General features: G+C 39.8%; 1 protein-coding gene across 1 annotated transcript in view; it reads left to right on the plus strand.

The window, feature by feature from the left end:
• The window catches only part of LOC128069094 (glycerophosphodiester phosphodiesterase domain-containing protein 4-like), a 148,834-nt gene that overhangs the window by 23,606 nt on the left and 101,549 nt on the right, over positions 1-23,679 (plus strand). The window contains exons 3-4 of the mRNA XM_052662383.1: positions 7,324-7,417; positions 13,379-13,438. Of these exons, the coding sequence (XP_052518343.1) occupies positions 7,324-7,417; positions 13,379-13,438 (154 nt within the window). The remainder of the gene's footprint in view (positions 1-7,323; positions 7,418-13,378; positions 13,439-23,679) is intronic.

Here is a 23,679-nt window from a genome sequence, read left to right on the forward strand (position 1 = left end):
CAGTAGGAGAAGGGGGTGACAGAGGAGAGGTTTGGATGGTATAATTGACTCAATGGACATGGGTTTGAGCAAACTCCAGGAGATAGTAAAGGGTAGGGAAGCCTGGCATGCTGCAGTTCACGGGGTTGCAAAGAATCGGCCACTACTTAGCAACTGGACAACATCATCACCTCTTGACATGGTGGTAGACAGACAAAAGTTCCATGGCTTGTGTGTGTCCTCATGTAGAACTGGTTGTGTCTTTTGTTTTTCCTCAGAGTTGCTGTCATCTGACAATTGATTCTGCTGATAAGCATTGTGGTATGTATGGTAGACATTGGGAGAGCATGCAAAAAATCTGTACCTTGTATCTCTGGGAATGCAAGGAAAGGGTCCTAGAAAGTTTCTTTAAATATGAGTGCAGAGACTGGATTTAGATGAGAAGGTTGACTGGGCTGCCAGACAAAGACTGTGTCTATTGGATGAGAAGGACTTCATCCAAAAAGATGTGTGATGATTCTGCTAGAGAGATGTAAAGCAGTGTTGCAGAACAGAGGAAACTGCTTGAACAGAGTAAGTCAGAAGAATCCTGAAGTGGACAATCCATGTGGAGTGAAGTCTACTGCATAATCTTGAGCAATTGTATAATCCCAGTTTAAAGATGTGACAACCAAGAAACACTTTTTTCTTTTTTTCTATTATTCTGATTCAGAATTTATTCTGCTTTAAATGCAAGTGAGTTTAGAAAATTCTTAATATAATCAAGATTGTAAGGTAAAAGGAACAGAACATGTTAGAAACACACATTTATAAGTTGCTGGTACTGCTGCTGCTAAGTCGCTTCAGTCGTGTCCGACTCTGTGTGACCCCATAGACTGCAGCCCACCAGGCTCCCCTGTCCCTGGGATTCTCCAGGCAAGAACACTGGAGTGGGTTGCCATCTCCTTCTCCAATGCATAAGGGTGAAAAATGAAAGTGAAGTTGCTCAGTTGTGTCCAACTCTTCGGGACCCCATGGACTGCAGCCTAACAGGCTCCTCCATCCATGGGATTTTCCAGGCAAGAGTACTGGAATGGGGTGCCATTGCCTTCTCCATTATAAGCTATTCATTGTCAATTTCTAAAATTCTTATTATCCAGCAGTCATTCTTGTCTGAATGCCTTGGTATGTTTATTTTTTAAAAAATGTAACTTTATTTATTTTAATTGGAGGTTAATTATTGTATTCGTTTTGCCATACATTGACATGAATCTGCCACGGGTGTACATGTGTTCCCCATCCTGAACTGCCCCCCCCACCTTCCTCCCCATACCATCCCTCTGGGTCATCCCAGTGCACCAGCCCCGAGCACCCTGTATCATGCATCGAACCTAGACTGGCGATTCATTTCATATATGATAATACACATGTTTCAATGCCCTTCTCCCAAATCATCCCACCCTCGCCCTCTCCCACAGAGTCCAAAAGACTGTTCTATACATCTGTGTCTCTTTTGCTGTCTCGCATACAGGGTTATCATTACCATCCTTCTAAATTCCATATATATGCATTAGTATGCTGTATTGGTGTTTTTTTTTTCTGGTTTACTTCACTCTGTATAATCGGCTCCAGTTTCATCCACCTCATTAGAACTGATTCAAATGTATTCTTTTTAATGGCTGAGTAAAAACTCCATTGTGTATATATACCACAGCTTTCTTATCCATTCGTCTGCTGATGGACATCTAGGTTGCTTCCATGTCCTGGCTCTTATAAACAGTGCTGCGATGAACATTGGGGTACACATATCTCTTTCAATTCTGGTTTCCTTGGTGTGTATGCCCAGCAGTGGGATTGCTGGGTCGTATGGCAGTTCTATTTCCAGTTTTTAAAGGAATATCCATTCTGTTCTCATAGTGGTTGCACTAGTTTGCATTCCCACCAACAGTATAAGAGGGTTCCTTTTTCTCCACACCCTCTCCAGCATTTATTGCTTGTAGACTTTTGGATAGCAGCCATTCTGACTGGCGTGCAATGGTAACCTCATTGTGGTCTTGATTTGCATTTCTCTGATAATGAGTGATGTTGAGCATCTTTTCATGTGTTTGTTAGCCATCTGTATGTCTTCTTTGGAGAAATGTCTAATTAGGTCTTTGGCCCATTTTTTGATTGGGTAGTTTATTTTTCTGGAATTGAGCTGCAGGAGTTGCTTGTATATTTTTGAGATTAATTCTTTGTCCGTTGCTTTGTTTGCTATTATTTTCTCCCATTGAGAAGGCTGTCTTTTCACCTTGCTTATAGTTTCCTTTGTTGTGCAGAAGCTTTTAATTTTAATTATGTCCCATTTGTTTATTTTAGCTTTCATTTTCAATATTCTGGGAGGTGGGTCATAGAGGATCCTGCTGTGATTTATGCTGGAGAGTGTTTTGCCTATGTTTTCCTCTAGGAGTTTTATAGTTTCTGGTCTTAGGTTTAGATCTTTAATCCATTTTGAGTTTATTTTTGTGTATGGTATTAGAAAGTGTTCTGGTTTCATTCTTTTACAAGTGGTTGACCAGTTTTCCCAGCACCACTTGCTAAAGAGATTGTCTTTAATCCATTGTATATTCTTTCCTCCTTTGTCGAAGATAAGGTGTCCATAGGTGCGTGGATTTATCTCTGTTGCCTCTGGTTTTCAGCCTTATTCTTACAGCAGCCTCAAGACTTCTCCATCTATACAGCACCGATGATAAAACATCTAGGTTAATGATGGAAAGTTTCTCCACAGTGAGGGACACCTGGTGAGGTTCACAGAGTTACATGGAGAAGAGAAGAGGGAGGAGGGAGATAGAAGGGACTAGGAGAAGAGGGAGAATCAAAAGGGGAGAGAGCAAGCTAGCCAGTATTTACTTCTTTATGTGCTCTCCACAGTCTGGATCCCTCAGAGATGTTCACAGAGTTACACAGAGAAGAGAAGAAGGAGGAAGGAGACAGAGGTGGCCAGGAGAATAAAAGTGGGAATCAAAAGCAGAGAGACAGATCTAACCAGTAATCAGTTCCCTAAGTGTTCAGCACAGCCTGGAACACACAAAGAGATTCACAGAATTGGGTAGAGAAGAGAAGCGGGAGGGAGGAGATAGAGGGGACCTGGTGGAGAAAAAGGAGAGTCAAAAGGGGGAGAGAGCAGTCAAGCCAGTAATCTCGCTCCCAAGTAAAAATGGGTACTGAAGATTGGGTTCTTAAAGGTACAAAATTGATAACAAATACCAAAAAAAGCAAAGATTAAAAATCTAGAGTAGAGGTTAGATTCTCAAAAATACAATATTAAAGAAAAAAACAAGTCACAAAAATTATGAAATATAGATATATGAAGTTTGCTTTAAAAATAGGGTCTTTTTTTGGCAAAGTAATAGTAGGTTATAAAAATGAAAAAGGAGTAATAGAAGACTTAAAAAATTTGTTTTAAATTTTAAAAATGATAATAGTAAAAATATATCTAGGACTTTCTTTGGTGGTGTTGTGGACAGTGTAGGGTCAGTTCATCTTCAGATAGTTCCTTGATCCGGCTTATACTTCTCAAGATCTATAGGCTCCTTCCTATGTAGTCGGTGCTAACTGCAGGGTTTTAATCTATTGCACCTGTCACTTCCAAAGTAGTTCCCTCTGTTTATTTTAGCTTCTTCTGTTTGCTGGTCTCTTCAGTGTCTAATTTCCACCCTGATACAAGGAGTCGGTGGTGATCACTTTTTTAGGTTCACTTGTTCAGTCATGCTGTGGGGAGGGAGGAACACTGCAAACAAATATCATTGGCGTGTGTGTGGGGAGTGCTTGCACTGTCTCGGCCACACTGGGTTTGCCCCTGCTCACAGTGTGTGTGCTTTCCCTGTCTATACTGCTCAGGCTCTAGGTTGCTCTGCCAGGAACTATCTGGGGCAGGCCCTGGGTTGTGTGCACTTCCCACGTCTAAGCGGCTCAGGTTCAGGTACTCGGGTACTCCACAAAGGCACAGACTTGGTTGGGCCTGCGTTTTGTGCCCTTCCCAGGTCTGAGCAGGTCAGGTGACCAGGTGCTTGGCGAGTACAGTCGCCTCCCAGTTGGGGGCTGCATCTTCTTGCTTCCCGCATCCCAGCCGCTCAGTTTTCTGGGTGTACAACCGGTGCACCTTCTCAGGTGTGCCATGTGTCTCTTCTGGGGAGCTGATCTCGGGCTGTGACCCTCCTGGTGGGTGTTGACCATCCAGAATCCCAAAAAGTCTTGGTTAGCTCGAAGCCTGCTTGCAGCTTGGTAGATGATGCCTCTCTGGGGCTGCAGTTTCCCCCTACCTGCTCTGGCTGCCCTCACCTGCCTGTCTCTGGCACAGCTGGCTAGCTCTGCTCGGTCCTTTGTTCTGTGAGCAGGCCTGGGGGTGTCTTAGGTTAGGGCTTTTCATGGGATAGCTATCCCACTGTCTGGGTTGCTATCTCAAGATAGTTTCCTCAGATTGCCCTTGGGGCATTCATGCCTGGTCCTTACCCTAAGCAACGCAGCCCGCACCTCCCTGTCCAGTCCCTGCTTGCTAGTGGCAGATGTGAGCGTCTGCTCTGCTTCTGCGCTGGGAGTTGCCATTAGGCACATAATCTGTGGGTTTTAATTATTTATTTATTTTTCTTCCTGGTTATGTTGCCCTCTGAGGTTCCAAGGCTCGCCACAGACTCCCCGGTGAGAGTGTTTCCTGGTGTTTGGAAACTTCTTTTTTGAGACTCCTTTCCCGGGACGGATCTCCATCCCTACCTCTTTTGTCTCTTTTTTTATCTTTTATATTTTTTCTTACCTCCTTTAGAAGACAATGGGCTACCTCTGGGTGCCTGATGTCCTCTGCCAGCATTCAGAAGTTGTTTTGTGGAATCTGCTCAGCATTCAAATGTTCTTTCCATGAATTTGTGGGGGAGAAAGTTGTCTCCCCGTCCTATTCCTCTGTCATCTTAGGATCACCCCCTCCACTTTTTTCAATTCCACTCAGCTAAACAAACACCTTTTTATTCTTCTCATTTCTGTGCTACCTGACTACTACTACCTATAGTGAGTACAAATCCATAGGTCAAGAAGAAGTAGAAGATGGAAGGAGAAAAAGAAAAAAAAAACATGTAAAATGCTTCCTGCATTTCATGGTGAGTGGGTGGTAACTTTACCTGAATTTGGTGAGAGGATTTTGAGCTGAACTAAACTATAACAATATCAATATTTACATGTGATTAAATGTACAAAAGAAGACCTTTTATGTTCAAAGGGACTGAAAGAAAATAGATGTGGCCAGAGAAATGATTAGGAAAGATAGAGGCACCATTAAATGGTAAACTTTAACTTCTTCACTTGGAAAATGAAGTCAGTATCATTACTTGGCTAAGCAGTTTGCTGAATTCTTTGACTGTATCTCAACAACTATTAAGTCCCTCTTTCATTAAAAAAAAATTGAAATATAGCTAATTTGCTTCCTTGGTAGCTCAGTGGTAAAGAATCTACCTGGTAATGCAAGGGGTGCAGATTTGATCCTTGGGTCAGGGAGATCCTCTGGAGAAGGAAATGGCAACCCACTCCAGTATTCTTGTATGAGGAGCTCTGGTGGGCTACAGCCAAGGGCTCACAGAGAGTTGGATACAACTTAGCAACTAAAACAACAACAAAATAGCTAATTTACAAGTGTAAGCAAAGTGATTCAACTATACACACACACACACACACACACACACACACACACACGTGCATACATATATATATTTTTTTCAGACCTTTTCCATTAAAGGTTATCTTGAAAGTTTTCTAAGATCTCCATTTTATTGTTTTGATAGTTAATGTGCTTGTTTTAAAACATCTATTTTAGTTATATGAATGTGAGACCTTTATTTTTCTGAAGATCTTGATAATTTTGTGCCTCTTTTCTGATCATTCTATTAATTATGTTTTTAGTATTCAGGTTATTCTTTTAATTGATAATTTTGTGCCTCTTTTCTGATCATTCTATTAATTATGTTTTTAGTATTCAGGTTATTCTTTTAATTGACATACTGCGTGAATTTGTTGACAGTCCTTATTTGATTGCCGTCTGTGAGCCCATCTTTTACAGAGTACTCTTAGCGTCTTGATCTGGGATAGCTCTTGCTCAGATAGCTGCTTGCATATTACATTCTTCTTGATGTATAACTCCTCACCAAAGAGAATTTCTTTACTTATTTGTAATGTGGTTTTTGTTCACACATCTATATTTTATACAGGCATATCTTGGAGATACTGAGGGTTCATTTCCAGACCACAGCAGTAAAGTCAATATAGGAATAAAGCAAATCACACAGTCTTTTGGTTTCTCAGTGCACATAAAAGTTCTTTTTATACTATAGTGTTACTATACTGTTGTCTGTAAGTGTACCATAGCATGATTTATAAAAAATTTTCATGCCTTAGTTAAAAATTATTTTATTGCTAGAAAGCTAACCATAGCTATTTATGAATAACTTGCTTTCAGCGAATAGTGGTAGTAACAGTAAAAATCTTTGATCACAAATCACTACGACAAATATAATAGAAATGAAAAATCTTGAAATATTGCAAGAATTTCCAAAATGTGATACAGAGATAGGAAGTAAGCAAATGCTGTTGGAAAAATGATGCCAATGGTCTTGCTTGATGTATGGTTGCCACAAACCTTCAGTTTGTAAAAAAGGCAATGTCTTCAAAGTGCAGTAAGACAAGTTATAGGTCAGTATTGTTAAAATATAATTTCTCCAGGTTTTATATGGTGAGAAGGTAATCTCTGTTATCTTGAACAGTCTGAAACAGTTTTGACATACAATACGTGGAACAAGTTTAATCCTGTTTCTCTTAGATTATCATTAACAGTTTTCTCTCATAATCTCCCTTAGGAATAGAACATGTCAAGACAGTTTTTAAAGAGGTCAAATATCTTACACAGGATAGAGAAATTGACATGGTGGCTTGCGGTTATATAAGAAAACGTACATTCACATGAAGCAGAAACCTTCCAAAATAGAAAGTGTTAAGTTTTGTTAAGGCAGTAGCCTTTTTCTCTTTTAGAATTCCAGAACTTCTATATCATATTGTTTTTTAAAGAGAATATGTGTTTTGAATATGTATTCTGAATAACTTTTAAAAAAATGATACCGCTTATACAGAGCCCCATTTAAAGTACCCAATTACCTATAGGGCAAAGTTAAAAGTTCTCCACTAAATATCCCCAAAGCTCTCCACACATCTGTTCCCAAATTGCTTCTCTTGTCTCCCTCTGTTTTCTTATACCTCATCTACTTGGTCTTGTTGCCCCTATCCTTGATGTGGATGCTACTTTTTTTTTTTTTTTTTTTACTGTATTTTAAGGATTGAAACTTATTTTTGCAGGGTCATTTTTATAGGTACAGGACTCTGGTTCTTCTGGTCCATTGTCTTACTGAGTTTCCTGGGGATTCTGGCTGCCTACACATCATTGTTGTTGGTGAGTAATGTCTTCTGTTTCTCCCACTCCTTTCATGAGTAGCCTCACTAGGTGCTCTGTCTGTGGCGTGGTTCTCAGTTGGTGCTGGGAACCCTCAGAACCTCAGATCACACTTAGCAGAGTTGGCATTTACATTAGCCACTTGAATATTAGGCAGGAGGGATAGATGGAGGAAAAAAGGCTTGTGCTGCTAGAGGATGTGTCTTACCACTTTGACCCTTAGAAAGAGTGGTAGAACATCCTTTTTCTCTTCTCCTATTTGATAGTCTATTTCCTGGTTCACTTAGTATTATCATTTTAGATGCTCACACCTTCACGTGGCAGTACCTTTACATATTGAACTACTCATTCCATAGCCTATCCCGTAAGAGTAAGTCTTTATGGGTCTTATAAGTTAGCTAGCATGTCAAACCTGTTCTAATGCACAATTGCTAGTCCCTTAGTCCAGGTGCACTAACCTGTGGCTCAGACAGTGAAGTGTCTGCCTGTAATATGGGAGACTCAGGTTCAATCCCTGGGTCAGGATCCCCTGGAGAAGGAGATGACAACCCATTCCGGTCCTCTTGCCTGGAGAATTCTGTAGACTGAGGAGCCTGGTAGGCTGCAGTCCATGGGGTCGTAAAGAGTTGAACTTAACTGAGTGACTTCACTTAGTCCAGGTGCAGAATACATTTTAGCAAATATCTTTAGGCAGTAGAGACCCTGCCTGTGTTTCTTGACACAGTAGGGTCATGTAGTATGAGAAATTCAGGCCAGGAAATAGAGGAATTTGAAGAAGTGGAAAGCTTGTGAGACTGATTCTTAGTTAACTGCAGTTTTTCAGTGCCCTTTTATACATGGGGCATATATATTTCTTTCTCTGATTTCACGATTCCTTCTCTCCACTGATTTCCTGTCTGATACAGAAGATCCCAACCCCCAAATCATTTAATATTTGCCTTAATTTTTCATTCAACAAAATGCGTTGATTATTATATGAGTGATAAATACTGAGGATATAGAAATCAACAAGACATGTGCAGTTTCTGTTTGCATGTGGGGCACTTCAGAGTGACAGGTATGAGGTATAAAGTTATAATAGTCCTTAAATCTTAAAAGATGAAGCTGTTAAAGTGCTGCACTCAATATGCCAGCAAATTTGGAAAACTCAACAGTGGCCATGGAACTGGAAAAGGTCAGTTTTTATTCCAATCCCAAAGAAAGGCAATGCCAAAGAATGTTCAATCTACTGCACAGTTGCACTCATCTCACATGATAGCAAAGTAATGCTCAAAATTCTCCAAGCCAGGTTCAACAGTATGTGACCTGGGAACTTCCAGATGTTCAAGCTGGATTTAGTAAAGACAGAGGAACCAGAGATCAAATTGCCAACATCCGTTGGATCATCAAAAAAGCAAGAGAGTTCCAGAAAAATATCTACTTCTGCCTTATTGACTGCACCAAAGCCCTTGACTGTGTGGATCATAACAGACTGTGGAAAATTCTTTTATAGATGGGAATGTCAGACCACCTTACCTGCCTCCTAAGAAATCTGTACGCAGGTCAGGAGGCAACAGTTATAACTGGATATGGAACGACAGACTGGTTCCAAATCGGGAATGGAGTACATCATGGCTGAATATTGTTACTGCTTATTTTGTTTTAATTTTGTCTTCTCCTGCAAGACTGTCTTTTTATTTCTATTTATTTTTAAATATAAATTTATTTATTTTAATTGGAGGCTAATTACTTTACAATACTGTATTGGTTCTGCTATACATCAACATGAATCCACCACAGGCATACACGTGTTCCCCATCCTGAACCCCCCTCCCTCCTCCCTCCCCGTACCATCCCTCTGGGTTGTCCCAGTGCACCAGCCCCAAGCATCCGTATCATGCATCAAACCTGGACTGGCGTATCGTTTCTTATACGATATTATACATGTTTCAATGCCCTTCTCCCAAATCATCCCACCCTCGCCCTCTCCCACAGAGTCCAAAAGACTGTTCTATACATCTGTGTCTCTTTTGCTGTCTCGCATACAGGGTTATCATTACCATCTTTCTAAATTCCATATATATGCATTAGTATCCTGTATTGGTGTTTTTCTTTCTGGCTTACTTCACTCTGTATAATAGGCTCCAGTTTCATCCACTTCATTAGAACTGATTTAAATGTATTCTTTTTAATGGCTGAGTAATACTCCATTGTGTATATGAACCACAGCTTTCTTATCCATTCATCTGCTGATGGACATCTAGGTTGGTTCCATGTCCTGGCTATTATAAACAGTGCTGCGATGAACATTGGGGTACTTACATGCAGAGTACATCATGCGAAATGCCGAGCTGAATGAAGCATAAACTGGAATCATGATTGCTGGGAGAACGCACCTATGGACACCTTATCTTTGACAAAGGAGGCAAGAATATACAATGGATTAAAGACAATCTCTTTAACCCTAACCACTTGTTAAAGTGGTGCTGGGGAAACTGGTCAACCACTTGTAAAAGAATGAAACTAGAACACTTTCTAACATCAAACACAAAAATAAACTCAAAATGGATTAAAGATCTAAGCATAAGACCAGAAACTGTAAAACTCCTAGGGGAGAATATAGGCAAAACACTCTCCAACATAAATCACAGCAGGATCCTCTATGACCCACCTCCTAGAATATTGGAAATAAAAGCAAAGATAAACAAATGGGATCTAATTAAAATTAAAAGCTTCTGCACAACAAGGGAAACTATAAGCAAGATGAAAAGACAGCCTTCTCAATGGGAGAAAATAATAGCAAATGAAGCAATGGACAAACAACTAATCTCAAAAATATACAAGCAACTCCTGCAGCTCAATTCCAGAAAAATAAACGATCCAATCAAAAAATGGGCCAAAGACCTAATTAGACATTTCTCCAAAGAAGACATACAGATGGGTAACAAACACATGAAAAGATGCTCAACATCACTCATTATCAGAGAAATGCAAATCAAGACCACAATGAAGTACCACTTCACATCAGTTAGAATGGCTGTGATCCAACAGTCTACACGCAATAAATGCTGGAGAGGGTGTGGAGAAAAGGGAACCCTCTTACACTGTTGGTGGGAATGCAAACTAGTACATCCACTATGGAGAACAGAATGGAGATTCCTTAAAAAACTGGAAATAGAACTGCCTTATGACCCAGCAATCCCACTGCTGGGCATACACACTGAGGAAACCAGAATTGAAAGAGACACGTGTACCCCAGTGTTCATCGCAGCACTGTTTATAATAGTCAGGACATGGAACCAACCTAGATGTCCATTAGCAGACGAACAGATAAGAAAGCTGTGGTAACATATACATAATGAAGTATTACTCAGCCATTAGAAAGAATACATTTGAATGAGTTCTAATGAGGTGGATGAAACTGGAGCCTATTATACAGAGTGAAGTAAGCCAGAAAGAAAAACACCAAATACAGTATACTAATGCATATATATGGAATTTAGAAAGATGGTAATGATAACCCTGTATGCGAGACAGCAAAAGAGACACAGATGTATAGAACAGTCCTTTTGGACTCTGTGGGAGAGGGCGAGGGTGGGATGATTTGGGAGAATGACATTGAAACGTATAATATCGTATAAGAAATGAATCGCCAGTCCAGGTTTGATGCAGGATACAGGATGCTTGGGGGCTGGTGCACTGGGATGACCCAGAGGGATGGTACGGGGAGGGAGGAGGGAGGGGGGGTTCAGGATGGGGAACACGTGTATGCCATTGGCAGATTCATGTTGATGTATGGCAGAACCAATACAATATTGTAAAGTAATTAGCCTCCAATTAAAATAAATAAATTAAATAATTTTCATTAATTTTTAATGTTTCAATTAATTTGTTTTAATTTTAATGATAATTATTTTACAGTACTGTGATGGATTTGGCCATGCATCAACACGAGTTGCCACGGGTGTGCGTGTGTCCCTCCCATCATGGGACCCCCTCCCACATCCCTCCCTACCCTATCCCTCTGGGTTGTCCCAGAGCACTGGCTCTGGGTGCCCTGCTTCATGCTTGGAACTTGCATTGGTTATCTGTTTTACATATGGTAATGAATTCTGCTTTTATGATATTCGTTTCTCTTGGAAGTGTAAAAAATTTGTCTTTGTCTTGAAGTGAACACAGGTGTTTACGTGTACAAGCAATACACTAAGTCTCTTGAGAACTATTTTGAGAAACACTGGCAATTTACTTATTTTCTTTTACTGTTTGAATAACTTCTTCCTTAGAAATAAAGAAATCTTGTGTATCCCCCCCCCCAAAAAAAAAAGATTTCTGGGAGAAATATCAATAACCTCAGATATGCAGATGACACCACCCGTATGGCAGAAAGTGAAGAGGAACTAAAGAGTCTATTGATGAAAGCGAAAGAGGAGAGTGAAAAAGCTGGTTTAAAACAACATTCAGAAAACTAAGTTCATGGCATCTGGTCCCATCACTCCATGGCAAATAGATGGGGGAAACAGCAGAAACAGTGACAGACTCTTTTCTTGGGCTCCAAAATCACTGCAGATGGTGACTACAGCCATGAAATTAAAAGACACTTGCTCCTTGGAAGAAAAGCTATGACCAACCTAGACAGCATATTTAAAAACAGAGGAATTACTTGGCTGACAAAGTCTGTCTAGTCAAAACTATCGTTTTTCCAGTAGTCATGTATGGATATGAGAGTTGGACTATAAAGAAAGCTGAGCACTGAACAATTAATGCTTTTGAACTGTGGTGTTGGAGAAGACTCTTGAGAGTCTTTTGGACTGCAAAGAGATGCAACCAGTCAATCCTAAGGAAAATCAGTCCTGATTTTTGGAAGGACTGATGCTGAAGCTGAAACTCCAATACTTTGGCCACCTGATGCGAAGAACTGACTCATTTGAAAAGACCCTGATGCTAGGAAAGATTGAAGGCGGGAACAGAAGGGGACGGCAGAGGATGAGATGGTTGGATGGCAATACCTACTCAATGGACATGAGTTTGAGTAAACTCTGTAAGTTGGTGATGGACAGGGAGGCCTGATGTGCTGCAGTCCATGGGGTCGCAAAGAGTCGGACACGACTGAGTGACTGAACTGAACCCAGGGGATGTTAAAGAAAAAGGAATAACATCATTTTAGATAGGCTTGTAACAGACCTTGGAAGGCCTGAAAAGTGAGCAGCTAGTACATTCAGCATAAATCAGATTTCTATTTAGGAAAATCATCCTGGAAATTGTGGTGTGGAGCCTCAGCTTTCTGAGTCTCAGTTTCTTTTCTTCCAAATGAACAAGATAATATTTAATAGAATGGTATTTTATAAGGCTGAATAAAGAACAAGTGAACTATATTTGTGAAATTGTTTTGATAAAAATCTGTCTCATACATTCTCTCATTCATATCCTAAGCATCTGAGGACTCTGTTTTTCTGTTCCTGTCTCCACACTGACTTGGTGACTGGCTAGATTTAGCTTCAAATTCAATCTAGGATTTATTGCCTAAATACTGATGTTAATGATGGTGGCTAGTAGTTATAACAGTGGCACTGGCTCCTCAAGAAAGGTTTTTTAGATGACCCTTGGAAAGGCTGGCCCCTGACCTCTGTTCTCTAAGAAGTGACTGAGTAATACCTACCAAGAAATTGGTAGGAACTCAAGAAAGATATCAGTACACTAACTTTGCAAAATCCCAGAGAAGATGATGATAAATTCTTCCAGGGGTTGCTGGTGAAAGGTAGAAGTAGGAGGTGACACGTGAACTTTCTTTGAAGCTTCAGTGGCATGGGAAGGGGGAGAGCTTTTTAGCAGAGGAACAGAATGGCAAATTCCCAGCATATGAAAACTGCTGGTGTAGCAAGAAGTGAATGTAATACCAGACTCCGAAAGAATTTTGAATTCAGGAAAGAGTTTTTGGCAGCATCTTGGGGATTTCAAAATAATCTTTTTTTTTTCTTTTCTCAGGTACTTGGGATTTTGTTGCTTTGGGAGGGGATTGAATTGTACCTGCACTGGTGTCATAAGGTAGGACATCTGAATCTTCATAGGAGTCCTGAGACCAGGACTGAATGTGCCTCTTTAGCATTGTGTCAAATACAGAGCTTCCCTTTGTTTTGTTGTTCCCCCTTATAGAAAAAGACTACTTACACCGTTTCAGTTGAAATCGTTAAATTTGTAAGAAAGGTAACTGATGTACTGAAGGAACTGAACCTCAACTTTATTTTTTCTCCCTACTCTGGACTCTGTGACTCTGTTCTTCTCATTCCCGTAAAATCTTAGGCAACCTCCATTATTTTCCCAGTCCTTTATAGTCACAAGAACAGTCTTGTTTCATTCATTAAAAATTTCACTTCACTCCAACTTCTTGAAGTATTTCCCTTCCCCAATTTCACATGACCCAGGCCTGGGAACTTGCAATGGTGGAAAGAGCATGATTGTCCTTTTACCTTTCTTCCAGAGTATGGCTCAGGGGAAGGAGAGATAGGATAAAAGAACAAAGTCCCACACGGAGGGGTTGGTTCTATCAGGACCAAGTTAATGCAGTTGGCTCTTAACTGCATGGATTTTTCCATGTGTATTTTCAGAGACCCTTCTGCTGACTTCCCTGGTGGCTTAGGTGGTAAAGTGTCTGGCTACAATGCAGGAGACCGGGGTTCAATATCCTGGGTTGGGAAGATCTCCTGGAGAAGGAAAAGGCAACCCACTCCAGTATTCTTGCCTGGAAAATCCCATGGATGGAGAAGCCTGGTAGGCTACAGTCCATGGGGTCACAAAGAGTCAGACAAGACTGAGCGACTTCACTTTCACTTTCTAACGTTGAGAACCTTGATTGCAACTCTCTTGGTAAAGTGAATGCCTGTCTTCCTATATGCCCGGATGCTTCTCTGCTGAGGTTCTTTTGACTCTCCCTTAGTTTGAAGCCCTTTAAAGTTATATTAGCAATTACAAAGGATCCATACCTGTTCTGAGGAAGCAGTCATTACTGATCCAGCATCTGAAGACATGCAGCTCATTTCTAACACTGCCTCTCTTGTCTTATACTGCCATGGGCTTGAGCATCTCCAGCACAGCCTCTTGGTATTTATAGACTTTTTTTAAGGGATGGTTTTCCTTGTATTTCCTCAAATCCAGGAGCATGTCAAATTCTGCGTGATCTCCTTAAATTTCCTCTTTTTCAAAAGGAAAGTATGAACTGAAAATACAAATTTAAGGATTAGAACAGATGGAAATTGAAGTTGTAAGTTCTTACAAGGAAAGAGTGTAGACTGAAAAGTACATAAACAGGCCTGTTGAGATCACCATCTATTTTGGAATTGGGACAGCACTATCAGTTAGTTACTACCAAGTTATAACCCTATAGGATGTACCATTCTGATGATCATTCTAGCCTTTTACAGAAACCATGCTTACCTTGCTGCTGGCAGTGAGTGCTGCTACTTGGCCTCTGCCACAGTAGAATCTCATCATTGCTTTTGAACTCAGGAAGCCAGTTTGAGTGGCAACACCCCTCACCTTTATCCAGGCATAAAACATGGCCACTCTGGTGCTTTTCAAGGATGCTGACACTTTCTCACTGTGTGTTTTTCAGTGTCCTCTGAGACCGCCCGTAGAGCCCAGTATGGTGTGGTTTAGCTTATTATAGGTGATAGCATTCCAGAAACCTTTTCTCAATAAACCATTGAATTCTTTCTTCTATATTACACCAAGAAATCGCTGGCATCCCAATTTTATAATGCATCGGCTACCATTTTTTTTTTTAAAGTATAGTTGGTTTACAGTGTTATATTAGTATTAGGTATGTAACATAGTAATCAATATATTTATATTATATTCCATTTAAAATTATTATAAGCTGTTGGCTATATTCCCTGTGCTGTACATAACATCCTTGTATCTTGCTAAGTTTTATATCTAGTAGTTAGTGTCTCTTAATCCCCTTTCCCTATCTAGCTCCTCCCCTACTCCTTTCCCTGCTAGTGACCACTAGTTTGTTTTCTGTATCTGTGAGTCTGTTTGTGTTCCATTATATTCATTCATTTATTTTGTATATTCTGCATATGCATAAAAACATACAGTATTTCTCATTCTCAGTCTGATGTACTTTACTAAGCATAGTATCTTCCAGGCCCATCCATTTTTGCAAATGGAAAAGTTCCATTTTTATGTCCTAGTTGTATTCCATTGTGTGTAACTACACACACACACACACACGCACACACTCATCACATCATTTTATCCATTCATCTGTTGTTGATGAACAGTTAGGTTGCTTCCACATCTTGGCTATTGTAAATAAAGCTGCTATGAGCATTGGGGTTCATATTTCTTTTTGAATTGATATTTTCATTTTCTTTAGCATAACCCCAGGAATGGAATTGGTGGAACATATGGTAGTTCTGTTTTCAATTCTTTTGAGGACCCTCCATACTGTGTTTCATAGTGGTTGTATTAATTTACATTTGTACCAATGTGTGCTAGGATTCCCTTTTTTCCACATTCTTGCCAACATTTATTACTTGTTGAATTTTTGACAATGGCCATTCTGACAGGTGTGAGGTGATAGCTCACTGTGGTTTTGCTTTGCATTTTTATGATGATTAGTGATGTTGAGCATCTTTTCATGTGCCTTTTTCACCATCTCTATGTCTTGTTTGGAAACATGTCATTCAGGTCTTGTGCCCAATTTTGAATTGGGTTGTTTCTTTTTGTAATGTTGAGCTGTATGAGCTCTTTATATATTTTGGATGTTAACCCCTTATCAAGCATGTGATTTCCACATATCTTCTCTCATTCAAAAGATAGTCTTTTCATTTTGTTGATTATTTCCTTTGCTATATCAGTTCAGTTCAGTCACTCAGTCATGTCTGACTCTTTGTGACCCCATGAACTGCAGCACACCAGGCCTCCCCATCCAATACCAACTCCCCGAGCCCACCCAAACTCATGTCCAAGAATCAGTTATGCCATCCAACCATCTCATCGTCTGTCGTCCCCTTCTCCTCCTGCCCTCAATCTTTCCCAGCATCAGGGTCTTTTCAAATGAGTCAGCTCTTTGCAACAGGTGGCCAAAGTATTGGAGTTCCAGCTTCAACATCAGACCTTCCAATGAACACCCAGGACTGATCTCCTTTAGGATAGACTGGTTGGATCTCCTTGGAGTCCAAGGGACTCTCAAGAGTCTTCTCCAACACCACAGTTCAAAAGCATCAATTCTTTGGTGCTCAGCTTTCTTTATAGACCAACTCTCACATACATCCATGACTACTGGAAAAACCATAGCCTTGACTAGAGGGACCTTTGTTGGCAATGGCAAAGTAATGTATCTGCTTTTTAATATGCTGTCTAGGTTGGTCATAACTTTCCTTCCAAGGAGTAAGCGTCTTTTAATTTCATGGCTGAAATCACCATCTGTGATTTTGGAGCCCAGAAAAATAAAGACTCTCACTGTTTCCACTGTTGCCCCATCTATTTCCCATGAAGTGATGGGATCAGATGCCATGATCTTAGTTTTCTGAATGTTGAAGTTTAAGCCAATTTTTTCACTCTCCTCTTTCACTTTCATCAACAGGCTCTTTAGTTCCTCTTCACTTCCTGCCATAAGGGTGGTGTCATCTACATATCTGAGGTTATTGATATTTCTCCTGACAATCTTGATTCCAGCTTGTGCTTTCTCCAGCCCAGTGTCTCTCATGATGTACTTTGCATATAAGTTAAATAAGCAGGGTGACAATATACAGCCTTGATGTACTCCTTTTCCTATTTGGAACCAGTCTGTTGTTCCATGTCCAGTTCTGACTGTTCCTTCCTGACCTGCATACAGGTTTTTCAAGAGGCAGGTCAAGTGGTATGGTAGTCTCATTTCTTTCAGAATTTTCCACAGTTGATTGTGATCCACACAGTCAAAGGCTTTGGCATAGTCCATAAAGCAGAAATAGATGTTTTTCTGGAACTCTCTTGCTTTTCTGAAGATCCAGTGGATGTTGGCAATTTGGTCTCTGGTTCCTCTGCCTTTTCTAAAACCAGCTTGAACATCTGGAAGTTCATGGTTCACGTACTGTTGAAGCCTGGCTTGGAGAATTTTGAGCATTACTTTACTAGCATGTGAGATGAGCACAATTTTGCAGTAGTTTGAGCATTCTTTGGCATTTCCTTTTTTTGGGATTGGAATGACAACTGACCTTTTCCAGTCCTGTGGCCATTGCTGAGTTTTCCAAATTTGCTGGCATATTGAGTGCAGCACTTTCACAGCATGATCTTTCAGGATTTGAAATAGCTCAACTGGAATTCCATCACCTCCACTAGCTGTGTTAGTAGTGATGCTTCCTAAGGCCCACTTGACATCACATTTCAGGATGTCTGGCTCTAAGTGAGTGATCACACCATGGTGTTTAACTGGGTCATGAAGATCTTTTTTGTACAGTTCTCCTGTGTATTCTTGCCACCCCTTCTTAATATCTTCTGCTTCTGTCAGGTCCATACCATTTCTGTCCTTTATTGAGCCCATCTTTGCATGAAATGTTCCCTTGGTATCTCTAATTTTCTTGAAAACAACACAAGAGAAAACTCTACAGATGGACATCACCAGATGGCCAACACCGAAATCAGATTGATTATATTCTTTGCAGCCAAAGGTGGAGAAGCTCTATACAGTCAGCAAAAAACAAGACCAGGAGCTGACTGTGGCTTAGATCATGAACTGCCTTTTGCCAAATTCAGACTTAAATTGAAGAAAGTGGGGAAAACCACTAAACCATTCAGCTGTGACCTAAATCAAATCCCTTATGATTATACAGTGGAAGTGAGAAATAGATTTAAGGGACTAGATCTGATAGACAGAGTGCCTGATAAACTATGGAGAGAGGTTCATGACATTGTACAGGAGACAGGGATCAAGACCATCCTCAGGAAAAAGAAATGCAAAAAAGCAAAATGGCTGTCTGAGGAGGTCTTTCAAATAGCTGTGAAAAGAAGAGAAGCGAAAAGCAAAGGAGAAAAGGAAAGATATACCCATTTGAATGCAGAGTCCCGAAGAATAGCAAGGAGAGATAAGAAAGCCTTCCTCAGGGATCAATTCAAAGAAATAGAGGAAAAGAATAGAATGGGAAAGACTAGGGATCTCTTCAAGAAAGTTACAGATACCAAGGGAACATTTCATGCAAAGATGGGCACAATAAAGGACAGAAATGGTATGGACCTTTGCTGTATACAAGCTTTTAATTTTAATTAGGTCTTATTTATTTTTGTTTTTTTTTTTTTTTCCTTGCTTGAGGAGATGAACCCAAAAAATACTCTATGACGTACATCAGGGAGTGTTATTGCTCGTGTTTTCTTCTAGAAGTTTTATTATTTCCAGTCTTAAATTTAGGTCTTTGATCCATTTTGAGTTTATTCTTATATATGGTGTGAGAAAATGTTCTAACTTCTTTCTTTTACATGTACCACTCTAGCTTTCCCAGCACCACTTATTGAAGAGACTCTCTTTTCCCCAGTGTACATTTTGCATGTGTAGGCCACTACTGAGCCAAGGTTTCAGAAAATGAAACAAGCAGTTAGAATCATTTTACAATATATAATACCTGAATTCTGGTATAGTGAATTCAGAATCTCTGGTAAGTGCACACTTATCAACATTTTGTTGTTGTTCAGTCACTGTCATGTCCAACTCTTTGCATCCCATGAACTGCAGCACACCAGGCCTCCCTGTCCTTCACTATCTTCCTCAGTTTGCTCAAACTCATGTCCATTTAGTCAGTGATCCATCCAGCAATCTCATCCTCTGTCGCTTGCTTTTCCTGTTGCCCTCAAACTTTCCCAGTATCAGGGTCTTTTCTAGTGAGTTGTCTTTTCGCATCAGGTGGCCAAAATATTGGAGCTTCAGCTTCAGCACCAGTCCTTCCAGTGAATATTCAGGGTTGATTTCCTTTAGGATGGAGAAATAAATAAATTACACAGACACACACACACACATACATAGTGAAAGTCGCTCAGTCATGTCCGACTCTTTGCAACCCCATGGACTATACAATCCATGGAATTCTCCGGGCCAGAATACTGGAGTGGGTAGTCTTTCCCTGCTCCAGGGAATCTTCCCAACCCAGGGATTGAACCCAGTCTCCTGCACTGCAGGTGGATTCTTTACCAGCTGAGTCACAAGAGAAGCCCATACATACATAAGTTTAGCCCAGTCTTGAATTCTTTTCTCCTTGTTTAACAATCTTAGGATTTTTTTTGTACATAGACTGTAGAGTTTGGTCAATGAATTTAATAAAGCCATCTCTTGAAGTATTCTTAGGTCTAATTCTGATTATAAGTCTGTAGACAAATAGGAAAAGGAGTATGTCAAGGCTGTATATTGGCACCCTGCTTATTTAACTTATATGCAGAGTACATCATGAGAAATGCTGGGCTGGAGGAAGCACAAACTGGAATCAAAATCGCCGGGAGAAATATCAATAACCTCAGATATGTAGATGATGCCACCCTTATGGCAGAAAGTGAAGAAGAACTGAAAAGCTTCTTGATGAAAGTGAAAGAGGAGAGTGAAAAAGTTGGCTTAAAGCTCAACATTCAGAAAATGAAGATCATGGCATCTGGTCCCATCACTTCATGGGAAATAGGTGGGGAAACAGTGGAAACAGTGGCTGACTTTATTTTTCTGGGCTCCAAAATCACAGATGGTGATTTCAGCCATGAAATTAAAAGACGCTTGCTCCTTGGAAGCAAAGTTATGACCAACCTAGACAGCATATTAAAAAGCAGAGACATTACTTTGCCATCAAAGGTCCATCTAATCAAGGCTATGGTTTTTCCAGTAGTCATGTATGGATGTGAGAGTTGGACTATAAAGAAAGCTGAGCACCAAAGAATTGATGCTTTTGAACTGTGGTGTTGGAGAAGACTCTTGAGAGTCCCTTGGACTTCAAGGAGATCCAACCAGTCCATCCTAAAGGAGATCAGTCCTGGGTGTTCATTGAAGGAACTGATGTTGAAGCTGAAACTCCAATACTTTGGCCACCTCATGGGAAGAGTTGACTCATTTGAAAAGACCCTGATGCTGGGAAAGATTGAGGTAGGAGGAGAAGGGGATGACAGAGGATGAGATGGTTGGATGTAATCACTGCCTCTATGCACATGGGTTTGGGTGAACTCCGGGAGTTGGTAATGGACAGGGAGGCCTGGCATGCTGCAGTTCATGGGGTTGCAAAGAATCGCACACGACTGAGCAACTGAACTGACCTGAGACAATGGAAAGTGATGCAGGTGAGGTATGAGAAAGAATGGGCACCCCCTTGAAAGGTGACCACCTTAGTCAGGGCTTCATCCATTGAAGGATTGGGTTTCCTGGACTTGTGAGGAGAGATTGGTTCTGTTGACAACAGGGATTCTGTGGGGCTTGGAGTTTCAGTTTTTAGTGTGCAAAGAATAAACCTGGAAGGAAAGGGTTAGTACCAGGCCTGTAAACTATTCTCCTTCCACTTAGGCATGTTCAGAGAGGAATGAATGACCACAATCAAAACTCTTTATAAACATATAGAAGGTATTTAAACATACTAAAAATAGTTATTAGTCAAAAGATAGTGAAGAATTTTTATCTATGAAAATTTCTAGCAGAATATAACCTGGTATATTTGGGTTGCTTATTGTAAATAATCTTGAAATTTATAAATTTGTATGGTGGGAGATATGGCTGACCCAAGTTGCATAATTAATGGGATATAAGATAAGGATGCTCCATAACTCAAAAGGCTCCTTCATGAATCGAAGTTTCCATACATTTTGCTCAAAACACACACCTCACATTAACAAATTTCTTTTTATTGAAGTATAGTTGATTTACTTCATGGCATATAGAAGGGGAAAAAGTGGAAAGAGTGAAAGATTTTATTTTCTTGGGCTCCAAAATTACTGTAGATGGTGACTGCAGCCATGAAATTAAAAGATGCTTGCTCTTTGTAAGGAAAAGTTGCGAGAAAGCTAGGCAGTGTATTAAAAAGCAGAGACATCACTTTGCTGACACAGGTCCTTTTAAACAAAGCTATTATTTTTCCAGTAGTCATGTGAGAGTTGTGAGAGTTGGGACATAAAAAAGGCTGAGCACTGAAAAATTGGTGCTTTCAAACTGTAGTGCTGGAGAAGACTTGAGAGTCCCTTGGACTGCAAGGAGATCAAACCAGTCAATCCTAAAGGAGATCACCCCAATCAATCCTAAAGGAGATCACCCCTGAATATTCATTGGAAGGCCTGATGCTGAAGCTGAAGCTCTAATACTTTGGACCACCTGATGTGAAGAGCTGACTCATTGGAGAAGACCCTGATTCTTGGAAAGATTGAAGGCAAAAGGAGAAGGGAATGCAGAGGATGAGATGGTTAGAAAGCATCACTGACTCAATGAACATGAGTTTGAGCAAACTCTGGGAGATAGTGAAGGACAGGGAAACCTGGCGTGCTGAGTGCATGGTGTCACCCAGAATTGGATACAACTTAGAAACTAAACAACAGCTTAGTTGATTTACAGTGTTGTTTTAGGGGTACAGCCAAGTGATCATTTATAAACACACATGCATATATATTCTTTTTAAGATTCTTTTCCATTATAAATCACTATAAGATGTTGAGTATAGTTCCCTGCGCTATGCAGTAGATCCTTGTTTTTTAATCCATTTCATATATAGTAATGTGTATTTGTTAATCCCAAACTCCTTGTTTTTCCCTCCCCATTCTCCTTTCCCCTTTGGCAACCATAGTTTGTTTTCTGTGTCTGTGAATCTGTTTCTGTTTTGTAAATAACTTCATTTGTATCTTTTTTTAGATTCTGCATATAAATGAAATCATATGATATTTGCCTTTCAATCTGACATACTTAGTTTGGCAAGGTCTAGATTCATCTGTGTTATTGCAATTGGCAATATTTCATTTTTTTAATGGCTAAGTAAGATTCCATTGTATCTGTGTACCACATTTTCTTTGTGCATTCATCTGTTGATAGACGCTCATGTTGCTTTCATGTCTTGGCTATTGTAAATAGTGCTGCAATGAACATTGGGGTTCATGTATTGTTTCAGACCATGTTTTTCTCTAGATATATGCCCAGGAGTGGTGTTGCAGGGTCATATGGTAGCTCTGCTTTTAGTTTTTTAAGGAACCTCCAACCATTTTCCCGTGGCTGCACCAGTTTACATTCCTACCAACAGTTTAGGAGGGTTCCCTTTTATCTACACCTCTCCAGCAATTATTATTTGTAGACTTTTTTTGACAGCCATTCTGACTGGTGTGAGTTGATCCCTCATTGTAGTTTTGATTTGCATTTCTCTAATAATTGGTGCTGTTGAGCATCTTTTCATTTCCCTGTTGGCTATCTATATGTTTTCTTTGGCAAAAGGTCTGTTTAGGTCTTCTGCCCATTTTTGATTGGGTTGTTTGGTTTTTTGATAGTTGCAGCATTTGCAAATATTTTGTCTTCTTCTGTGGATTGTCTTTTCATTTTGTTCTTGGTTTCCTTTGCTGTGCAAAAACTTTTAAGTTTAACTAGGTCTCATTTGTTTATTTTTGCTTTTATTTCCATTATTCAAGAAAATGGATTCCAAAAAATATTGCTACAAAAAACACACCTTATATTTTAAGTCCAGGGTCAGCATGTATCCTAATACAGGAGAGGAAAGACATTTTTATGAATAGCTGCATTTGATAGAATCAGATTTTTCCACAAGAAAAATTTTTATCTTTAATTGACTATATCATTTCAATCATTAGTGAAGTTTGGTGTTGGGTGTGATCACAGAATCACAGAAGATTCATATCAATCTTATTTGACAATCAAACCCTTGTGTTGTAATGCATTTGGTTTGCTAATAGGTTAAGATTTCTGCATCTGTTAATAGGAGAAATTGGACTATAATTTTTCTCTCTTGTAATGTCCTTATTGAATTTGAATATCAATGTTTTGTTGGCTTCATAAGACAAGTTAGAGAGCATTCCCTCTTTTTTATTCTCTAGGAGAGCTTGTTAAAGTGGAAATATTTCTTTCTTAAATGTTTGGAAAGTTAACCATTGAAGGCAGTATGACCTGGAATTATTTTGTGAGAAGGTTTAATTATGGAATCAATTGCTTTTTATAGAGATTATGAGAGAGTGGGAACCAAGTATTCTTTACAGGCAACATAGAAGCAGAAAAACTATATTTGAAGGAGAAAAATTTAAAGTTGTATATTCTTGGTCTCAGTGTTCTTTCTCAATGAAATAATTAGTGTTCTGGCTAGCAGATATTT

Source organism: Budorcas taxicolor, chromosome 25 (genome assembly GCF_023091745.1).
Source record: "Budorcas taxicolor isolate Tak-1 chromosome 25, Takin1.1, whole genome shotgun sequence".
NCBI lineage: Eukaryota > Metazoa > Chordata > Mammalia > Artiodactyla > Bovidae > Budorcas > Budorcas taxicolor.